We start from the raw sequence: 22449 nt of genomic DNA on the forward strand, positions 1-22449 counted from the left end.
TTGCTGTATCTTCTCTAGTTTTTCTTTGATAATATGAATGAAAATTCTATTCAAGATAAAAAATTTCATTCTTTCCTGTATGCCAGTTTGATGCATACTTGCCTATTTAGTATATTTTAGAAAAATATACATACATTGTAGTTGGTTAGGAACGAGCAATGGCTAATTATTTGTGCAATGAGAAGTATTCAGCTTAAGCAAGTGCATGTTGTATTGAATGACATTTTAATTCCTATAATTGTATTGAGGTGCATATCATATCTCACATTTCATATCTAGTGTCTCATAACCAGATGTATCTTGCAATAAGAGTACCTTAATTACCGTCACATTCAATTAAAACAACCGAAATCCTGTCCTAGGTCACATGAAATCCACTCTAAGGAATGAGTGATACGACACCTTCAGTGGCTGCTAGTCCCCAGCTCTGTGTCGATAATGAGCAAATTTCAAATCCTCTCTCACTTGAGAATGGCAATGTAAAGGATTACACGATAATGCAAAGACCCTTATGAAAATAACGAGATCAACGGGGCATTAATCTAATGAGCGAGTCTCAGTCACGGGTTGAGATGTTCTTTGTAAGTACTGAAAGGCCATGTTACTGTCATTGGTATGTCCTTCCAAACAGAGTTAATGAACAAAGACTGCCCCATTAATTTTCTGAGAAATCTGATTACGCTTTGCCTCTATAATTGACTGGCTAGGCTAGAAATCGAGATTGAATATTATTGCAACCGGAAAACATTAGCAAGCTTTTGTTGGAGACCTTTACCACACAGACCTAGGTTGGGACTTCCAGGTTTCCACTGAATTCTACATCCTGCATACTTAGTAGCTGGACAACCTCTTGGAAAGGCTTTGACAGTAACTCAAAGTTATATCAATCTTGTATAAACATTGAAATTGATGAATGATATTGATAGATAAATTGATACATGTATGTAATTTACATTGTGTTCTGTTGTACATGTGTGACTACCATCATACATTTTGATGAAGCACAAACTAGTTTAGAAATTGACAAATGATCTACTTGCTGGGTTTATTTTCAATTCGTCTAATGCCAATTCGTCCAATTGTCAACTCGTCTATCACATGGTCTAATTGCCAATTTTTCCACTCGCTATTTCGTGTAATAACCAGTTGATGCAATATAGCCATTTAGTCCATATACCATTTGGTCTAATTGGACTAATTTTTAGTTGTGCAAAATGAATGAAAACAAAATAGATACCTGTATTAGACCTACTGGTTATGAAACAAAATGGTCAGAGACGAAACGGTGATTAGATGTAGTGATATTTGGACCAAATGGTTCATTGTCAGACAAAATGTTGATGGACGGAATGGCATTAGACTAAATGAAAGTAGACCATGTGGTGAATGGACGAGTTGGCAGTACATGAATTGGCAATTTACCACTCTCTGTATTTCTCTATTAGAAATTGACCTGAACATTCCCATATCTAATGCATTATTTGTTGTACTGTTATTTATGTTTCAGCTGACACACCCCCTCCTGCATACAGGCCACCTGATGAAGGAGGACCAAACCAGAATGACAACAGCTCAACTCCTATGGATACCAATCCACCATCATGTGTGCAACCAAATCAAATCATTGGTAAATATCTTTAAGGACAGTTTCAAGTTCAATTTGAGACATTTCATTTGCTCGTCTGAGTCTGTGAGTGGAAATTGTTGTTCAATTATGGGTGTGTTTATTCTTCCATTGCGAGGACAGAATCTGTGTTTTCAAACGTCCATTCAAAACGCCGATCATAAACAAGTTTCTCGGAGTGCTGTTTATGCTTAAATTTTTTGAGGCGAAATCACAATCTCCAGCTGGCTTCGCAGGAAAGCGAGGTCAAATCGGGCGCGCCTTTTTTCGAAAGTTTTTTTTTCCGAGTGTTGTTATTACGTGGAGATAACATGGATCGTGGTGCTGTTTATACTTCCCCAGAAAGCCTGATTCTGGTCAAACGACGTTTACAAACGCACCTTTTTGTGAGTTTACGATCGGCGTTAAATGAAAGTAAGCATGGACGTAACCCTGTTTTGGACTAATCACGCTTGGAAACGCTGATTCTGGCCTCAAAAGTGGAAGCATAAACACGGCCTTAGATGGGCTAAAGAACCATCTAGGAGACTTTGCTTTATCATGTCCAGTCAACCTTTTTTGTGTGTGTGCCTCTCAGAGATGGTTGCTGGATGCACTATGTTTTTTAGTTGTTCATCTTGTTGTAGTTCTCCTGATAATGTAAAAATTGTTTGATAGATCAAATACCTGTCAACCTATCCGTTAGGGGATATCAAGGTCAAATTCCAAAGGTCACAGAGGTATGTTATGTGCATTTCATTATGCTGTTCAGGCGCATACCCAGCCTCAGATCCTACAAAGCATTCATGGTCCCAATTTCTGGGGACAATAGTTACTCTATTATGCTTGTGCATGGGCCTATACATTTCTTTGTCATAGTTGATGCTGGATACGCTAGTGTTGTTTTAACTATAGGTAAAACTTTAGAATCGTTTGAGGAACCAATATCAAAACTAATGCATGTTTCATATTACAGGGGCATTGGAGTGTTTGTAATTTTGATTCCAGGGGTCTATTAGATTTTCTGTACTTGAAAATATCAGATTCTCACAATAACTAAAGAACCTTGTGAGTGGTGGTGATCTCCCGGTGGAGGGGGGGGGCACTCGACCAAAAAAGTGATGGGGGTGTGCTGCGGGCGAGAAAAAAACGGGGGCCTTGGAGTGGGCTTACTGTAAAGAGGAGGGTCCTCGGAACGGGCTTCGGAACGACAAATGTTTGTGAAAACGGGGATCCTTGGAACGAATCGCCAGCGTGTGAGTGCGTATGCATCCCTATGGAACGGTCATGCGTGCATGATGCAGCTAGCGCGGCCTCAGCCGGGGGAGCTCTGCGGCTGCTTTTCACCCAAATTGCAGCTCATTCAATGCGATCGGAGCGGCGTAACGAAAATATGCGAAGCTTTGGAGCGGATTTCTCTCTTCTTTTTTCTTGATAAGAAGAAAATGCTATGCCTTGGAGCGGCTTTCTTTGTTCTTTTTCTCAACAAGGCAAAAATGCTATGCCTCGGAACGGAAATTTGAGTGTGAAAATGGGGGTCCCCTCCGCGGCACATACCCACTATACATTATATACTGAGTGCCCCCCCCCCCCCCCGGGGGGGTGATCTGTTGATATTTAGTGCTCACAACATGCATGAAAACATCTTATTCTCACAATACAGTAACCAAATGATCATTTGAGGAATTGATCAAATTTGGCTCATGTACAAGGGGCAAGTTCTGATCTGATAAGTTAGAAAGTCATGAGGCCAAAGGTCAGAGGTCTTCAATTGAAAGTTGTAGAAGATAGCTATGTAATGTTTGAAGTGTAGCTTATGCCTATTTTCAAATGCTGAGGGGAAAGTCCAGTGAAAATAGAATAGGTTGACTAGCAGGGAGGTTCTTGGGTGCATTATATTTTAACAAGTATAGAGTAATGTCCTATCGTGTTGCCCTTCAAAAAGTGCATATGTTAGTAAGACAATGAGGCATATTTTAAATCTGGATTACATGTACATGTAGGTCAGTGATCTTTTTAGAAATATACTTCCATGGATTTGTAACCTACACGTTCTCTGCTATGTGTGCTACATTTTCTTTTTTTCTGTTTTCTCTTCTGTCTTTCTTTGTTTTTAATCTAATTTCTTACCAGAGCAGCTGTATTTTGTTTTCTGTGTTTGTCTTGAAAACAGCTGTATATTGGGGAAAATCCCAACTTGGCAACTGTTTTTCACTTTAAGAGACATGTCTTTCCCCATCACACGTTATAGGTCACGTGTGGACAAGTCTACAATGCAATATTTACTGCATTTTAGATTGTGCAGATTACAAGTCATAAAGTCTTGATTTATTTACTTGGTGAAAAACTGATTACACTTTCTCCTGAGCCTATTAATCAACCATAAGACATCTTATTCTATTGTTTGAAAAAAATGATGAATAGTTTCAGCTGGTTTACATTATCTACCCATGCGGATTGTACCTTTTAAACAAGGTATGAGAACTCTGAAAAATTTGTCAGTGTTTTTCTGATTTAAAAAAAAACAAACATTTGAAGGATATTTGGTTATTTCATTCCATATTTTACTTTTCATTGTCATACTTGTTGCTTATGATTTGAAATAGAAAGATATTTTGTGCAGAAGTCATGGATTGTCATGAACTCTGATTTTATCTTTTTATTTTTTTTTATTTGTTATATTTGTTTTTTGACAGGGATTGTGTTATTTAATTCCAGACTTTGTTTCATTTTTGCACTTGTTGCTTGTATGATGATGAGATAGAAGAAGATGTTAATATGTAGAAGCCAGGTTGGTGTATTGATAAAGATACTCTGAGCAAGGTGGGTAGAGGTCATTAGGGTGTCACTACAGGATGCACAAAATAAACTCTTTGACGGAAGGACGGGAAATCCTCTGTCAACACACCACTACCTGTATGTGATTTTTGTCAAAATACGATAGTCCCACTTGTGGGTGTGCATGTAAAGTAGATAGAGATTCTACTAGGTATAAGAGACAAGGATGCTGTTGATTCAGCCAGCCAAGGAAGTACTTGATATTCTCTCTTGTTTAGAGATGGCAGGACATAAATTCAATTACAAGTATCTATTCATGTTGAAGAAAACAAGGTAGGGCCCGTTAAATAAGCTATTATGTACGGTATGATTTTATTATCATGCATCTTTATGTGATGAACTATAATTCAATATTTTATGTGATTTGAAAATAATTAAAGAAATAGAGCAAAACACCTTTAATAAATAAATTGAAAATCCAGTTTAAAGGCATAAGGTTGAAATCAATGAGCTACTGATTCATTTCATGCACTGCATGATATACATGTACATGTAGTTGGGAGATTTCTTGATTTTTCTCCCATCCCACATCAGTTCTTTAACAGAACCATTTCATATTGGCAGTGTAAAAATGAGGGGAAACAATAGTTTTAAATGTAACACAACTTAAGTTGAAAATGAAACTACATTTATTTCTCATTATTTGTTTCACCTTGCTTGTTTGTAATGTTACATGGTGAACCACGCCTTGAAAACTTGGCTCACCTTCCTTTAATAATTTCAAGTTTCCTTTGTGCATTCTTGGAATACCTTACTGTGAGTACATAGCAAGCAAACAGTCTGATATGTTTTTCACACTGCACTTTTTTCCTTAACCCCTGGAAATTGGTGAGGCTATGGGGGGAGGGGTCTTTCATGTACATGTAGCTCCACCAATTTCTTGGGGTTAAGCTTAGCCCACTTCATTTTCACACTAGTCTACGTTTTCGCAAAGTAGTACAGTACTATCTGACCCTGCAAAAAAGCAGGGTTAGCTGGCTTATTGTGGTGCGGTGCTAAGAGTTGCAGTGTGAAACGAAACAGGGCTAAGGAAAAGTGGGGCTAAGCATTAGCCAATCACAGAAGTCTAAATTGCACGTTAATCGCACTCTGTATGGTAAAATCATCAATATTCATGAGCAGTGTGATAGTCTGGGGTTAAGCAAATAGTATGGGGTTAAGGATAGTCCGGGGTTAAGGATGGTATGGGGTTAAGGAAATGCAGTGTGAAAAGCATATGAGTCTATAAAGATTGAAGCATATGTTCAAACAGAATGTTCCTTCAGCACAGCCAGCCTGTAACCTTTCCCAGACCAGTTCACTCACACACACCCCAGTCCAACGTTTCTGTGTCTGATATAAAACAAAATATAACTTTTGAAAATGATTTTAATTGCACTTGGAGGCCAACAGTTTTTTTTTATTATTATTATTATTTGATATATAACTTGACCATGGTGAAACATTTTGAGTTGTAATAAAGATCTTGTTTATGAGGCCATGGAGTATCAAATGCCTATGATTTACCTAAGGTATTGAATTGCGATAGAGGATACTAAATTTTAATTGATGACTAGATACATTTCATTGTGCTTGACATACATGTATTAACTCAGAATTTAAATGTACATGTATGGCCAGTTTTTTATCACACAGTCCCATAAAATAGCATAAATCTAGGAAGGCATATAGATATATTCCTTATATTTTTATAGACCTTTGTAAATTTCTGAGAAATATATTGATCAACAGATCTTTTTACCATCAACTTTCACAAGTAAACAAATTACACTGTATGATTACTGGTATATACAATGTAATTTAAAAAAAAGTATATACAATGTAATTTTTAAAAAAAAAGTATTAACACATCTGAGACATAATAAAAAAATAGAAAGGGCATTTGTTCATGTTTATGTACTACATGATTTTGATTCAAATATGGTTTGCTATTTTTAACTCTATGAAGACATTAAAGGATTATAATCCTTTCCATACATTTACTGGCAAGTAACTTTGCCTTCTGAATTAATATCCTTGAGAGATAAGAATCCTGTTATACATGTAAATCATGTTTTTTGTCTGTGTGTGCATGAGTGTATTGATTCTCCATCTATTCCAATCTAAAGTTCATGGTCACCTTAGTATTATTTTAGGTGTTTGTGATTCTCGCTGTGTCTCTCTATTATAGCAATGACTCATACAACAAACCCACACTTTAGGTGTTGATGCATGGCCTCAAGGCGCCATTTTATTTCAATACAAACAGGTGATATTGGTTAAAGATTGTTCCATCACCCTGTCTTCACTGCAAAATCATTATTTCTGAATGTAGGTACATAACAGGCAAATTAATAGGTAATTTTATAGTGCAGGGTCAGAAAATACTGATAGTCTTGTCTACTTAATATTTGTTAGTGATAGCATTAAAGATTCTAAATTGCTTGCAAACATATTTGATTCTGAAATGAATTTTACTTTTTAAACACTGGAAAATTTGAAGATAATGTACATATTTAATGTACAAATACATGCTACATGTAATGTTTTTATTACCAAGCACATTTTTACTCAAAATTTTAATGTCTTTTCTTGAACTATAATGTATAAAATCATTTTTAATTATCACTTGATATTAATGACTTGAAGTCAACAGTATGTGCAGATAGATTTATATTGTACATGAGTTCATTTCAGAGACAAAGACAAATGATTACAGAAAGGAATTTGAATAACAAAAGCCATTAACTGCTTAAAGGAAATCACAAACAATACAAAGCCCATTGTCTGTATATTTATTTCATAGATATATTTAGGTCATACTGTCTCTCTGACTCAGCTTCATAAAAGAAAAACTAATTAATATTTTCCGGGAGTACATGTACATGTGCATGCATATTTTGGATTTGTAACAGCTTTTTTTTTCTTTCAACTCAAGTTCGTGCAATCTGTGCAATTAGGAAGTAGTAGGATTAGTCATCTCGTAATACTTTATAAAAAAGAGTAGAGGAATTTTAGTTTTGTAGACAAGTACATGTACTTAAAATTCTGATGAGTAGAGGAAGGAAGGGGCACTTGACAGTTAATCAAGGACTAGTGGCAATTGAAACTAAGTACAATTCTTTGTGTTTTGTCGGAAATCAGCAAAGTGAACTTCTCTGACCTGCATGGCTTACAAGCTTCTTTTTTTTCAGAGAAAATTCATCAGATCTTATCAAAATTCCAGCATTATTACAAATAAAAGAAGCTGTGTTCTAAAATGACAGGTACATATTCTTTACTCTGATATCAGTTTTGATTATCCCTCATTACTATTTTTACATATCGGTAGAGCACAATGTAACATGTACATATTCTAGGAAATCACAACTCATTCTCTATATCTTTTGGTGTTTCTTTATAAGGTGAGACTAATACATAGGTAGATGGAAAATGAACTTTTGTTATGGGGGTCAATTAAATACAGTCTATAGTAAAATCCCTGATTTTGTCTGGAATGAATATGGTACATTGTATGTAACAGTAGAGGTGTTAAGTGATTATGTTAGGTGTTCAAAAGGGTGTAAAACAAGGTGCTAATGATGGTAATTGTGAAAGGTGTTGAGAATGATGTGTCAATCAATTATCATGCTATGATATACATGTAGTATTAAAAGTCAAGATGTTATGTCTGAAGGAAGAGTGTCAGACAGTCATATTCCGCTAAAGTATCTATTGACTTCCTGAACTCAAAGACTAGCAGTAACCTTTGCAACAACATTGCATCTTGGACAACACTACAAAATCAGGAGAGATCTTTGCCCAATTTAGTTTTCAGAGGTACAATATACCGTAATGAGATTAATAAACTAGAATTTAGAAAGAACATTCATTTTGATAGGGAAGAAGTCTTTTAAAAGAAAAAACAATATTAACAAATGACATGGATATTTTCAAAAGACTATTTAAGAGCATATTTGCGGTGTAATTATAGGGTTATATTTTTGTAGTCAATTGTTTATAAATTTGTATTAAGTTCTTTTTCCATGGTTCAACCGTTTCCATTATAGAACTTTTATGTCTTAAAGGTGTCTTAATCCGACTATTGCTGCTTTAATTGAACACTTTTTAGCAAGTAAAATTTTTAGAATTGTCCTCTCATGCATGAACTAAAAATCTACCAATTTATTTTCTCTCAGTTCTACAGTGCGTATCAAAAAAAAGTTTACACTTTGAAAAAATCCTGTAACATTATACATTTGTAATATTCTGAAGATTTTTTCCACATTTTAACTTTGGTACAGATCCATTTAAACAAATGACGATATAACTGTCGAAAATAGTTCCGCTTCAGTGAGCACCACTTACTTTTGAAAAGTTGGTGAAAAATGATTTGCGCAGAACTTTGAAATAGTTATGCGATTATAAGTAGACATTAATCATGAAGAACACGTTGAATTTAGCTAGTACAATTGATTTGAAGATATCTTTTACATTTTTAGCTTGTTTCCTTGCCCGAAACACTTCGAAGAGTGCATTGCGCCCCACTTAACTCCCCCAAACACAGAGGCCATCGTGACGATATTTGCCATACACTGAGCTGTGATTTACATGAAATGGCTTAGGCTCGATTTTCATTTTGTGAAATATTGTCAAGCTTGGAAAAAGTGTGGAGAAACAATAATTAAATGAAAAATGAAATGTGAACCCACTTTAAATGATGAAAACTTAGTGAAAAAATGCTGGAGATGTCTGATATAAACTTTTGTTCAGATTTAGTTATGTCCTCAGATCCAGTTGGCACAAAAAAGGTAAAGGTTTTGCTTACTAAGTGTTTAAATTTCAATTTTGGTGGCAAAAAATGTTACAAAATGCTTGAATGTATCCACTTATTACAATTGACAAAAAGTGCATTGGGAAATGTATGAGAAATGTTTCGCAGGGTAAGTTTGATTTCGCCATTTCCCCTTGACACGTCGTGAAAACGAGCATATCTGCGCAAAGAGATTTCTGCGAGCTTTACAAAAATGGACAGTGCTCACTCAAGTGTAACATTCTGTCAAAACTTTTATTTTCATTGGATAAATGAGACCCAAACCAAAGATTATATGTGAAAAAATTACCCACATGTTGTATATTTTTTAATTCCCAGGGCTTTTTCAAAGTGTAAACTTTTTTTGATACGCACTGTATAGCCAACATCTTGCATATGAAGAGGAGGTGCTCTTGATAGTATTTTCACTGGTTGATAATTAAAGCATGATTCATGTTATGAAGGGATCCAGACAGGGCTTGTTAAAACATTGCTGACACATTTATTCCCCATGAAATGGATGCACGCCAAACATTGCACCTGCAGTATATACACTAGGACCCTTTCACACCTACATGTAACAGCTAAACCTGACATTCTAAATGTATACAGAATGTAGCAAGAGTCAGATTATCAAGATTTTTTTTTTACGGGAATTCACTTTTTATTATTCAACCTGCTGAAGTCAGCTAAAAGTATTTTTTGTGGACATATGTTTAGATGAAAACGGCCCAATCTTGTACCTAAACAAAATTTCCAGTTACATGTATTTAGGCCTACATCCAAGCATAAATTTAGAGCTACTGCATTGTACCATATACACAGGCATGTATTTTTCACATGTGAACGGGGTTACATGCCCCCAGACAAAACAATTCTAACCTCCTTGGTTAATGTTATTGAGGGGATGATTGGCAGAGCAGTTGGCATGAGGTGTTGTCTGGCAGTGAATATTTACGGGCAGCAATGTCTCAACTGCATATTGATATGGCTTTACGATTGGCTTTTGAATATTCAGACACCCCCCCCCTTCGCCAACGGACCCCCTACCTTGCCAATAAGTGAACATTCCTTGATGTAAATTGAATAAGACATGTGATGTGATGGAACAGAGAATGATTTTAAAGCAGAGCACTAATCCAAGTTTGAACATCTCTCATTATGACTGGTGGATGATGGATGGCATTAAATGAATTTCTACATTAGACAAAGCTAATATCTTTCAGATTAAATTGGTTTTAATTGTGATCACAAATATTATTTCTTCCTGTACATGTACTTAATGCTTTGATCCACATATCCGATATCTATGACTTACATGAAAAGGGCCGTCATATTTCTTGCTATGCATCATGGCATTGTCAATATCACTGTCGATGACATTGACGTGTGGTATATATGACATTGTTGGTATCATTATACATTACATGTAGTTCCACTTTCCTGGTAAACATGACCAGTCAAACAGTTGCTACAATAGAGACTGTCAATACTGTGTTTACATGTATTCTCTTTGTTGACTGGTCCCTGGAGTTAGAAATGAATAAAAAGTACCTTCCTGCTCTTTACCGAACCATTTTATAGGGAAGGTAAGATATTGTGAATCACTTATATCATTCCAACAAACCTTTGATTGTTCCATACTTGGTTTGATTGCTTTTTGCAAAGATTTTCTATCATTTAATTTTCATAGTTCAAATTATATTTTTTTCATTGGTATGATTGACCAACCAGCGTGTAGTATGCATCACAGGTAGAAAAGGTCAATTTATAAACTGTACGGTGATATATGGAATAGTGTGTATTATGGCATTTTAGATCACTTTTTTCATGATTGTGCAAGAATATTGTTTTTTCCCTATAAAAAAAAAGATAAACAGTCAAGTAATGTAGGCCCAACATGAGTATACATGTACAAGACAGAGCCTATTGACGTGATCTTGTTGTGTAAAACAAGGATATCAAACTACATGTACTTCTAATCTTTTCTGTTGGCAAATGACCATGTAGATCGCACCTCCGGGGTCAGTAGAAATTCATAGATTCCTACATGTTTGCAGGATCGTCTCATGTTACCAGGATATTTCCTTTGTATTCAAGCACGGACGCTGGATGCTACATGCATAACATGTTACTAAGGGTTGCACTCTATTCTTCAATGTGATCAACTTTCTACATAAATTGTGCAACAAAAATGTCATATCATTGTCAGCTTCTTAAAACATACTGGTAGCCTACATGTATTCTGAATTCAATGAGGGTGAATATCTGGGTAATGATCAAATAAATATTATGGAAATGACAGAACCAATGAAAATGAATGTCAATGTTTTCTTTTTTCCTCTCTCTTCTTTTTCCTCTATACATCTGGTTGAACCTATTTTGTGTGTGGTTATGTTTTCCTTTGAATTGAACCTATGTTAAGGTAAATGTATAACATACGGTGTGGTTTAAGTGTCTGGGTCTGTAGTCCTTTTAATCATAGAGAATTTTAGACTTGAATTCAACTGCATTCTCTCATTCTGAATAATTAGAATTTGAAACTTCAGGGAAGTTAGAAATTGAAACAAAGGGTATTTTAATAACTGTTACTTCAAACTCTTTCATTTCTTGTTTTGTATTTGTAACAGCTGTAGAACGTGGTGATGTAGCCTCAATCACATACCAAGACCCCCCATCTTGGTGTTCTATCGCTTACTATGAGCTCAACAACAGAGTGGGGGAGGCCTTCCATGCTACTACAACCAGCGTCATCGTGGACGGTTTCACTGATCCATCTAATAACCATGATCGTTTCTGTCTGGGTCTTCTCTCCAATGTCAACCGCAATTCCACTATTGAGAATACAAGAAGACACATCGGAAAAGGTGGGTTTGATTGCCCTGTTTGGGGTAATTATCCAAGAGATCCTCAAATTCCATAAAAAGGAAAGGACCTCATGCCTTCAATTTTTTGAAATAATTTTTTTTTATGGACAAAATAATCAAAGCCCAACTCCACCTAATAAGTTGATTTTTAATGACAGAAGAGAATCAGAGAAATGTAAAGCTGAAAACTTCATCCAAACAGAATTATAAATAATAGATAGTACAAGATTGCTTAATTATTTAGTATTTTTTGCTTATTGTTACAAACTGTACAACATATTGGGCTTACAAATAAGGAAACCATTAGTGTCATATCTTACTGTATATATTTTTATTATATTAGATAATAAAAAATTATGCATGACTCCACCTGAACTTGCAGATAAGCCATACTTAAGAACAGTGATTTTCCGCAATCGCGGAACACGATCGGAATTCACAAAAATGTTTTTTTGAAACGGAAAGTGGCATTTCAGATGCAAAATCATGAAAAACATTTTTTTCCTCAAAATACACAGAACAGTAACAGAAATTACTCCAAAATCTCAAGAAAATATAAATATTAAATGGCCACAAAACCCCACGAAACCCCACGAAAAAATTATGTCACTTCGCTACAATCATGACAATTTACACGTCGTGACTGCACTCCACTCCGTTACACTTGATTGTACCCCTCGCCCCTGCCCTCTGCTGGCGGGGTTGATTGTCCGTACCAAAAACATTCACACACACATTGTTTAATTTTAACAACATGGCTGTGTGTTGCTGCCCTCTATGTTCGAAGATGTAACAGCACGATAGCGCGGTCTTTAAATCTAAAATGGCGAATAGGCGAAAATCGTAGACTTTTCAAAATGATGTTAAAAAAACCCCAAATTATCGATAAAATTTCATTCAACGGTAAAATAATGCTAATCATGTGAAAGTTGAGGATGTATTCATGTTAAAATGTGTTAAAATATTTTGTGTACCTGTATAGATCCGATATGAACGGATTCTACTGCGTTGTTGGTACAGTGGCAGATACAAATTTTGACCAGCACAAGTGTTTTGACATAGCTACTCAATGCGTATTGATTTTCTGTGTAAACAGAATTGTCACTCTTTCATGTACACAAAGTTTATGGGGAAAGATAATTTCCGTTTTCTGACATGCTGAAACAGAATTTAAGATTTTCAGAAATGGAAAAGGCCATATTTTGAAACGAAAAATCACTGTTCCTATTTATTGCAAATTGCAAAATTGTAATAGATTTCAGTTGGTATTTACTTTCTTGTAAAAGGGATACAATCTTTTTTTATTTTCATTAAGAAATACCCACCATCAGGAACAAACTAAGAATGATATGACTTTGACTGTGTGTCCATCTTTTTTCTTTGTGATGTAGGTGTCCATCTGTACTATGTTGGAGGCGAGGTCTATGCTGAATGTCTGAGTGATAGCAGTATCTTTGTCCAAAGCCGCAACTGTAACCATCGGCACGGCTTCCACCCGACCACAGTCTGCAAGATCCCTCCAGGATGCTCTCTGAAGATATTCAACAACCAGGAGTTTGCTGCCCTCCTCTCCCAGTACGTCAACCATGGCTTTGAGATGGTCTACGAGCTCACCAAGATGTGTACCATCCGTATGAGCTTCGTCAAGGGATGGGGCGCCGAGTACCATCGTCAGGATGTCACCTCAACCCCATGCTGGATAGAGATGCACCTCAATGGTCCGTTACAATGGTTGGACAAAGTCCTGACGCAGATGGGCTCCCCGGTCCATGGTATAACCTCTGTATCATGATTGCATCTACTTCATATAATATTAGCTCTGAAATTTTTATCAAGAAAATGGTCAATTCAATTTCTTTTTCAACGATTTCCGCACTTGATATACTTGTAATTACTGATAAATAGGCTTTTTATATGTTTCATTTGGATGATAAGAAATCATTGTGATTCATGGATAGTTATTCAAACCCAGATGTCAAAGTCTGGCTCAATGGATATCAGATACACATCACAGGTATTCTTTGCTCAAACGAAGCACATTTTTGAAAATCTTCCACACGTTTTTTACAATAGTGGTTATCTGACATTTTTTTTGCACTCAGATTTGTTGTTTTATATGAGAAGTCAAATAGTTTTCTAGTGATACCAAGATGAACTGTGAGAGACAATAGAACATCATGAGTTCATGAAAATGATACAGCCGATTGTTAACATGAGCATTCTATGTGGAAGTACCAGTGGTTGGTGGAATGGAAACTTTATCAGAGTTTATATTTGTTTTATCAATAAATTACTTTTCCTAAGTTCTGTGCCTTTGGGCTAAGGATTCCAGTGCATTCATCATCCTTTGTTACTAAACACAGGACATGTTTCTTTTGAAATTGTTAATACAGCCGTACGTGTATCAACACTGGGGACTCCTTGAATAGTGTATCTTACACTGTTGGGCAAAGAATATTGTATCTCTTGTATATATATACCTAATCAAAGTCAAATGCAAATCTGTGTGATATCTAAGCTATTGATTTACACATTATCATTTCATTTTATGTATTCAGGACTGTGTCGACTGCTTTTAATTATAAATACTTTTTCTTGCTCTTTTTATTTTTTTTGTTCATCAGTGTAGAGGTGATATTCATGATATTGAAAATCTCATTGTATATATGTAAATTGTAATTGTTTCTCTGGGCTTTATACCAAATATCTCATCAACTTTTGTTCTCTCTACATTACTGCACAAGTCAGAATAAAATTAAGCAATAGGTGACATAGTTTTGAATTTAGCTCATTATGCATTTATTAAAAGTAAGCTTAATTTTCAATGAATAGATTGCTCTGCTTTTCTATGTTTACAATAAGTAGGCTGCTTTACGTTGGTAGTATTATATAGTTTTTAAATTCTGATCAAATTTGAATCGTATATTGCATACTACTTCAGTTACTCTAATATGCCAATTCTTTGTTAGAAAACATTTCCATCAACAATTTGCCCGTGTCTCTACATGTATGTGTTATAATAATGTGAAGTGTTGCTACAGATCAAATTTGAATCGTATATTGCATACTACTTCAGTTACTCTAATATGCCAATTCTTTGTTAGAAAACATTTCCATCAACAATTTGCCCGTGTCTCTACATGTATGTGTTATAATAATGTGAAGTGTTGCTACAGATAAATGGGTGTGTTATGAATCAATTTAATGTAGGTTTTGTCTCATATGCATAGCAGAGTGAGACTATAGACGCCGCTTTTCCGACGGCGGCGTCAACACCAAATCTTAACCAAAGGTTAAGTTTTTGAAATGACAGCATAACTTAGAAAGTATATGATTTAGTAGCACTGAACATCCTGTGCAAGTTTCAGATCACATGACAAAGGTCAATGGACTTTGGCCATGTTAGGGGTAATTATTAGATTGCTGCCATAACTTTCAAAGTTTATACATATAAAGTGCGTATCAAAAAAAAGTTTACACTTAGAAAAAATCCTGTAAAATTATATATTTGTAATATCCTGACGATTTTTCCACATTTTAGCATTGGTACAGATCCATTTAAGCAAATGACGATATAACTGTCGAAAAATATTTCCGCTTAGTGAGCACCACTTACTTTTGAAAAGTTGGTGAAAAATGATTTGCGCAGAACTTTGAAATAGTTATGCGAATAAAAGTAGACCTTAATCATGAAGGACACGTGGAAATTAGCTAGTAAAATTGATTTGAAGATATCTTTTACCTTTTTAAACTTGTTTCCTTGCCCAAAACACTTCGAAGAGTGCATTGCGCCCCACCCCACTCCCCCACACACCGAGTCCATCGTGACGATATTTGCTTTACACTGAGCTGTGATTTACATGAAATGGCTTCGGCTTGATTTTCATTTTGGTAATCATTGCCAAGCTTGGGAAAAGTGTGGAGAAACAAGTATTAAATGAAAAATGAAATGTAAACCAACTTTAAATGATAAAAACTTAGTGAAAAATGCTGGAGATGTCTGATATAAACTTTTGTTCAAATTCAGTTATGTCCTCAGATCCAGCTGGCACAGAAAGGGTGAAGGTTGTGCTTACTAATTGTTGAAATTTCAAATTTGGGTGGCAAAATTGTTACAAAATGCTTGAATGTATCCGTTTTATTTCAATTGGCTAATAGTGCTAGGGAAATTTATGAGAAATGCTTTGCAGGGTAAGTTTGATTTCGCCCTTTCCCCTTGACACAGCGTGAAAACAAACAGATTTCTTCGAGCTTTACAAAAATGGACAGTGCTCACTCAAGTGTAACATTCTGTCAAAAATTTTACTTTCATTTGATAGATGAGACCCAAACCCATAATTATATGTGAAAAAAATACCCACATGTTGTATATTTTTCAATCCCCAGGGCTTTTTCAAAGTGTAAACTTTTTTGATACGCTCTGTAGTATAAAATGTGGATAAAGGGGGTAATCAAGTATCACTGACAAGTCTTAGGTCATATGATCAAGGTCAAATGTCATTTATTGTCAATGAATGTAGTACTGTATCATATGAATGGTGTTTTTTGTGAATAATTATTTCATAGTAGTTTTCAAAGTCAACACTGCTGCTATATTGAATCACGTGATGCAGGTGAGACTGCCAGAGGCGCTCTTCTTATTGTATTTGCAATTTCATCTTTAATTGGACAGGCTAATATGCCGCTTGGGTTTTTACCGAATGAAAGTTATCTATGAATCAATTGCATTCTGTGTTTTTAGCGATGTGACTTTTCAGACAATGCCAGCATTTCTACTATTTCGATATACTTTCAGCAATTGAAATATGTTTTGTGGGTGCTTGTACAAAATGGCCCATTCTAGATGATTTTCTACCTTTTCTTCAATTCCAAGTGATATTTTTGTACAAATTACATAACATGATATGGCATTCTCCTGGTCATCTCTAGTTCGAACTGTCCTCCAAAAACTTATTATTGCATTCACAATTTGACACTTAAGTGCTGCATAAACTCTGCAAATACAAAACACTTGGTTTTGTTTTTGTATGTTTTTAAGGCTGTTAACCTATCATTGAATGCCAAGTGGTGTCAACAAAGTGGTAAAACTCAGAGTAATCTCTTTGTTAAAACATACAGAAATGCAAAACTTACTGTTACTTTCTGTAATCTGTTGCACTTTTTAGTGTTTTACTATGTTTGTATATGAGCTTGGCTGTATCTTGTGATTTGATGTTGGTGTGTAAATGTTTCTCCCCCAATTTAAACTTCTCCAGTGTGATGTGCTGTTTACATTATTGTAGATCAATCAATGTCATTGTTTGTTAAACATGTTTGTAAATTAATTCATTCATTGAATAACTTTAAGATGAGAATTTTTAAACTGTATCACTCTTTTATTTCAAGTTGTTGGGTTACTTATTGTATTTGAAATATTTTTTTTTGCTGCAAAGGTTGAAATGAATTACAATGTCTTATTTTTCAAACTTCAGGTTTATCATTTAGATATAATAAATTGTCCATTTAAATTTTAGATGATAAATTATATGAATCATGATCTAATAGCAGCCCTAGCTGTGACTATGCTGTCTCAACTCAATATTTGTTGAATACCTTTGCAGTAGTAAATTGCCAAAACTTTTCTGAATTCAGTTTATTTTTGGCATTTTATTTGACATTGCATAAAAATATAGCATAAAATGCTCCTTGAAGATGTGCAATCATCTCAATATAGTACCCCTAAAAAAAATGCCCCAAGTATTTTGGTCTTCAAGAAAATAAATAGAACAAGTATTGTAATGGAGTTTGTTCATTCTCTTGTATTGCTGTTAGGTGTTTTAACATACATATGATCATGAGAGGTGTTGTGGATCCTCATCACCTAGCAGTTATTGTCAAAGGTATACTAAAAAAAAAAACTCTTGTTATGTTGGCCTTTTCTGATTACACTAAATACTAATGAAAAAAAATGCATCAAAACAAATGTATAATTTGTTATCATAAATTTTGGTCATGATTGATAAATCTCTTTAATGAGCTTGAATTCAGGTTTAAAAGTATGTTTATAATTTGCACTAAATAAATAATGCACATGTTAGTTAAATATACTCTTTATCAGTTAATATATTCAAGTCGTTAAATTCTTGACAATCACCGTTTCACATTCCTTATGGTAAAAACTTAATTATTTTCATTTGTATTTGTAAAAATGACTGACGAGTCATTTTTAATCATGTATACCTTTGAAAAAAAAAGTTATTCATAATTTTTCTTTTTTTTTTTTTCATTGTACCCAATGATGAATCATGAAACTTGTAAGAAATGATAAATGTGATACTTGTCATTTGCTGAAGTAAGGCAAATGAACTTTTGTTTAAAAAAACACTAGGTATTGGTGAATAAATCAACTTGCCGCTTTTGTATCTGTATATTAGATTCTAATACCATTGGTTAGTTTTTAATGAAAATATTTGTAGACTAATGTGTGAGAAAATTGTGACATTTTTTAATGAGTCTTACTTAATATCTAAAAAAATATTAGTCTCATTACAAATAGTCGGTTGTAAATCCCTTTCTCTCTCACTCTCTTTCTCTTTCTGCCTCTCTATCTTTTTTTTATTTGTGTAGATATGTAGTGGTCTGTGAGATTTTTGTCCAGCAGTCTTAAAATAAAATGAGGCTTTAGATCACATTTGTCTGCTTTCTCTGTGTTTTTTTTTTGTTTCAGTTGAATATATTGAATGTGAATGATGGATGTCTTGATCATGTACAGGGGCGGATCCAGGATTTTGAAAGGGGAGAGGCACATTTTCCCGAGGGAAAAAAAAGCCCCAAAATTAAGGGGATTTCGTCAAAAAAAAAAAATTGACAAGTAAATAATTGTTTTGGAAAATAATAAAAAAGGTCTTCACTTTCGAAGGGGGGCATACTTCTGTTTTAACAGCATTTTTACATTACAAATTTTAATTGTGCTCTCAAAGGGGGGTGGATGGGGCATGGGCCGACTGTCCCCCCCCCCTGGATCCCCCAGTGATCATGTATTTGTCTGCGGAATCCTTGGTTAAACCTGGGGCCGGTAACACAAAGTTTGGCAACCATCTTCAATTATGAAAGTTGAGCGTACGCTTAATTGCTAACCTTTGTGTTAACGGAACCCATATTGCTGCTATGTCAGGCCAACAGGCACCAAAAGAATACACATATGATATGATTAAAATATTCCTGCAAGTAACCAAAGAAAGCATTTTCCTCTGATAGCCGTCTAATAATTTACAACACGAACATAACCAACAAAAGTGATAAGAGGTCAGGAGGAGAAGAGAAAGAGTTTGATTGAATGAAGAAGGTTATTTTACTAAGTGATGAAGAATAAAAAGAAAAGATGAGAGGGAGAATTAACATAATGAATATCGAAACTATTGTCTTCCCCCAGAATTTTTTCATGGCATTCGGAAGTCCTCGAATTTTTTTTTTGTAAGCACTAGATGGCGCTATACTGAATTTTGTCTGACGCACCTTTTCAAAGTTTGACACAAACTAAAGAACTTTATTAGGATAATTTATATCAGTAATTCAACACAAAAAATTGTAAGTGATTTTACCGTTGTGTCACAAGAGGATGTTCAAATCGGTCTGAATAGAGTAAACAAACTATGCTCAGGAAAGTTTTGCAAAAATTTCGTTAATAGCAATTCATGGCCTTTTTGTCACTCAACATGCAAACACTTAACCATGCATACGTAATTGATTATAAATTTTAAAAATGACGAACTATTTTCTCATACAACATAATTAATTTCCATCTCCTGGGTACAGTAACACAAAGATTCGCGATCAATCGATAACCTTTGAGTTACGATGCCCTGATGTGGTTTGTCTTTAATCTTTATGTTTGACTTAATAAGGTGAATGAACAGTAGAGGGGAAAACTACATACAAAAAATTATTGTTAAGAATATCATCTCGATTACCACAGGGTAACTTCATAATCATCATCATCACCTCCTCTACCATCAACATCACCGTCATCATCATCATCATCATCATCACCATCATCATCACCATCGTCATCATCATCACCATCATCATCATCATCACCATCATCGTCATCATCATCACCATCATCATCGTCATCATTATCACCATCATCATCATCGTCATCATCATCACCATCATCGTCGTCGTCATCATCACCATTACCATCATCATCTTCTTCTTCATCAATCTTTATCATTATCATCAATTATCATCACAATAATTATCATCTACATCTTGACCACCATCATCGTTATCATCAAAAACTTCATCATCATTATCGACACCATCTTTAAGACTGGAAGGACAAAAACGCCTTTTATAATTATGTACGCTGAAATAATGCAATACATGACTGGCTTCCGAACCTAAAGTGCACAAAATATGTTTCAATAACAATACTGGATAACTTATTCTTTTTGGCACCGGGGGTGGGGTATTATGATGAAAAACGGTCAAATAATTTCGCCGTACAGCAAACTGCCCCAGAAAACAGGCATTTTCTTGCTTTAGTCAGCCTCTGCAGTTTCTAGAATAGAAGTAGCCATGTATAAAACATGCGTCCAAAAACAGTTAATTATTTTTAACACAGTATATTTGTATCAAAATTTGAATTATTATGAGAGATCTAAATTAATTTCCCCCACCCATTTTAGTCCCTGCATGGGCAGCAAAACAATGATCAATAGCCTTATCATTGCCTAGTCAAATGTGAAGAAGTACAAACTAGTAATATATCTCTATGGTTTAGACCCACTGACACTTTTAGGGGGTGGGGAATAAAATACAAGAGATAAAATGGATCTCAGAATACCACGGGTCCCCTGGACATCATCGACCATGTCGACCATGCAACTGTCAGCTCAGGCAGTCATTTTTGAGGCGCCATCTACGACAAAACCATTATAATGTTAGGATGAAAAGGCAGAGCAAACAATAAAAGTATATTCTGTTATCACAATTTCACACTCGGTTTTCTTTTTTTCATTTTTTTGGCTATATATTTTGGTTACAACAATTTAAGATGATAATTCAATGTCTCTAACAATACTCACACATGAAGCTTTAATGTCCATCACCCTCCCAAACATATCAAAGGAGATGTGTTGCCCAACTAAAATAATTGCGAATTTCTCGTCTCTATGATAATTCTGAATTTACCTTATCCAGTAGCATTATAGGGGTCTAGAGATTGCAGACTTCATAAAACATGGCAAAGATACACATTCATTTAAAAAAGGATTCCGATATGGCGCAGTTGAAAAAAGGGAAAAGGGAAATGGGAAATTAAGAATGTGCTTATTAATACACAAGTTAAATACACCAAAAATGAAGTTAGAGGCGTGAGAATTTCACAATATTCTGGAGCTCTGTAACTTCGCCTTCTCGTACAAACATTTCCCTTGCAGGATGTCGTAATATTTTACACAATTCGTAACGCGTTTTTTTTTGTTACTGTTGGTAAAACGGATTAGATCTTGACCGTTTGTCAAGGATTTCGTATTTTTTTAACTCCCGATGTTTTAAACTAAGTAAAAGTAAGAAAACGGACCATCAATGACAATTATTTGATTTTTATCTCTTATTAAAACATACAATTACGTTTGTTAGAAATCAATTCTGATTCAATACCCCCTCCCCATGAAAATAATGATCCTCTCTCTCCATTTCAGGTGTTTTTACTTCTTGTGCAAAATTTGCCCCCTCAAAAAAAGTTTTAGGGATTCAATTTGAATTTAATTTCTAATTTTAGTCGCTATTTGACCCCCTTGTTGATACCAAAATAGAGACTCGTATATTGATATCGTGAAGGCATGGGCCCGTATTCTGAAGTCAGGTTTAACTTAGACCATGGTCTAACTCTGTGCTAAAATTATGGGGAGCCAAATATTCTAACATTCTGTTTATATTGTATATTTCTTTATGTTTACTATTTTGTTTCCTTTTGCTTTCATAATGATGAAAAATACTTTTACAGTTATCATTCCCAGACAATTTGGGTGTCATATGAGTTAATAAATTAGATGTGTACTGTTAAGGATTTGTGCCCCAATTGGCTCTCCATAGTTAAACACAACTTTAATTTAAACCCGAGTTCAGAATACGGGCCATGGGGTGCAACTTGCCCAGATACGCCACTACATTGGTGTGTTGTGTATTGAGACCCCGGGGGGGGGGGGGGCACTCGACCAAAAAAGTGGTAGGGGTGTGCCGCGGGGCAATCGGACAAAAAGCGGGGGCCTTGGAGCGGCTTATTGTAAAAAGGACGGGGTCCTCGAACGGGCTCGGAACTACAATTTGATGAAAACGGGGCGTCCTTGGAACGGATCGCCAGTGTGAATACGTGCGTAAGCACC

At 35.1% G+C, this 22449-nt stretch overlaps 1 protein-coding gene across 1 annotated transcript in view; it reads left to right on the forward strand.

Moving 5' to 3' along the window:
• LOC121408094 (mothers against decapentaplegic homolog 5-like) overlaps nucleotides 1-15322 on the forward strand; it is a 30616-nt gene extending 15294 nt beyond the window's left edge. Inside the window, exons 4-6 of the mRNA XM_041599437.1 lie at nucleotides 1508-1627; nucleotides 11843-12079; nucleotides 13471-15322. Coding sequence (XP_041455371.1) covers nucleotides 1508-1627; nucleotides 11843-12079; nucleotides 13471-13871 — 758 coding nt within the window. The 3' untranslated portion in view covers nucleotides 13872-15322. The remainder of the gene's footprint in view (nucleotides 1-1507; nucleotides 1628-11842; nucleotides 12080-13470) is intronic.
• The last annotated feature ends 7127 nt before the right edge of the window (nucleotides 15323-22449 follow it).

The sequence above is a fragment of the Lytechinus variegatus genome, chromosome 1, assembly GCF_018143015.1.
Source record: "Lytechinus variegatus isolate NC3 chromosome 1, Lvar_3.0, whole genome shotgun sequence".
Lineage (NCBI taxonomy): Eukaryota > Metazoa > Echinodermata > Echinoidea > Temnopleuroida > Toxopneustidae > Lytechinus > Lytechinus variegatus.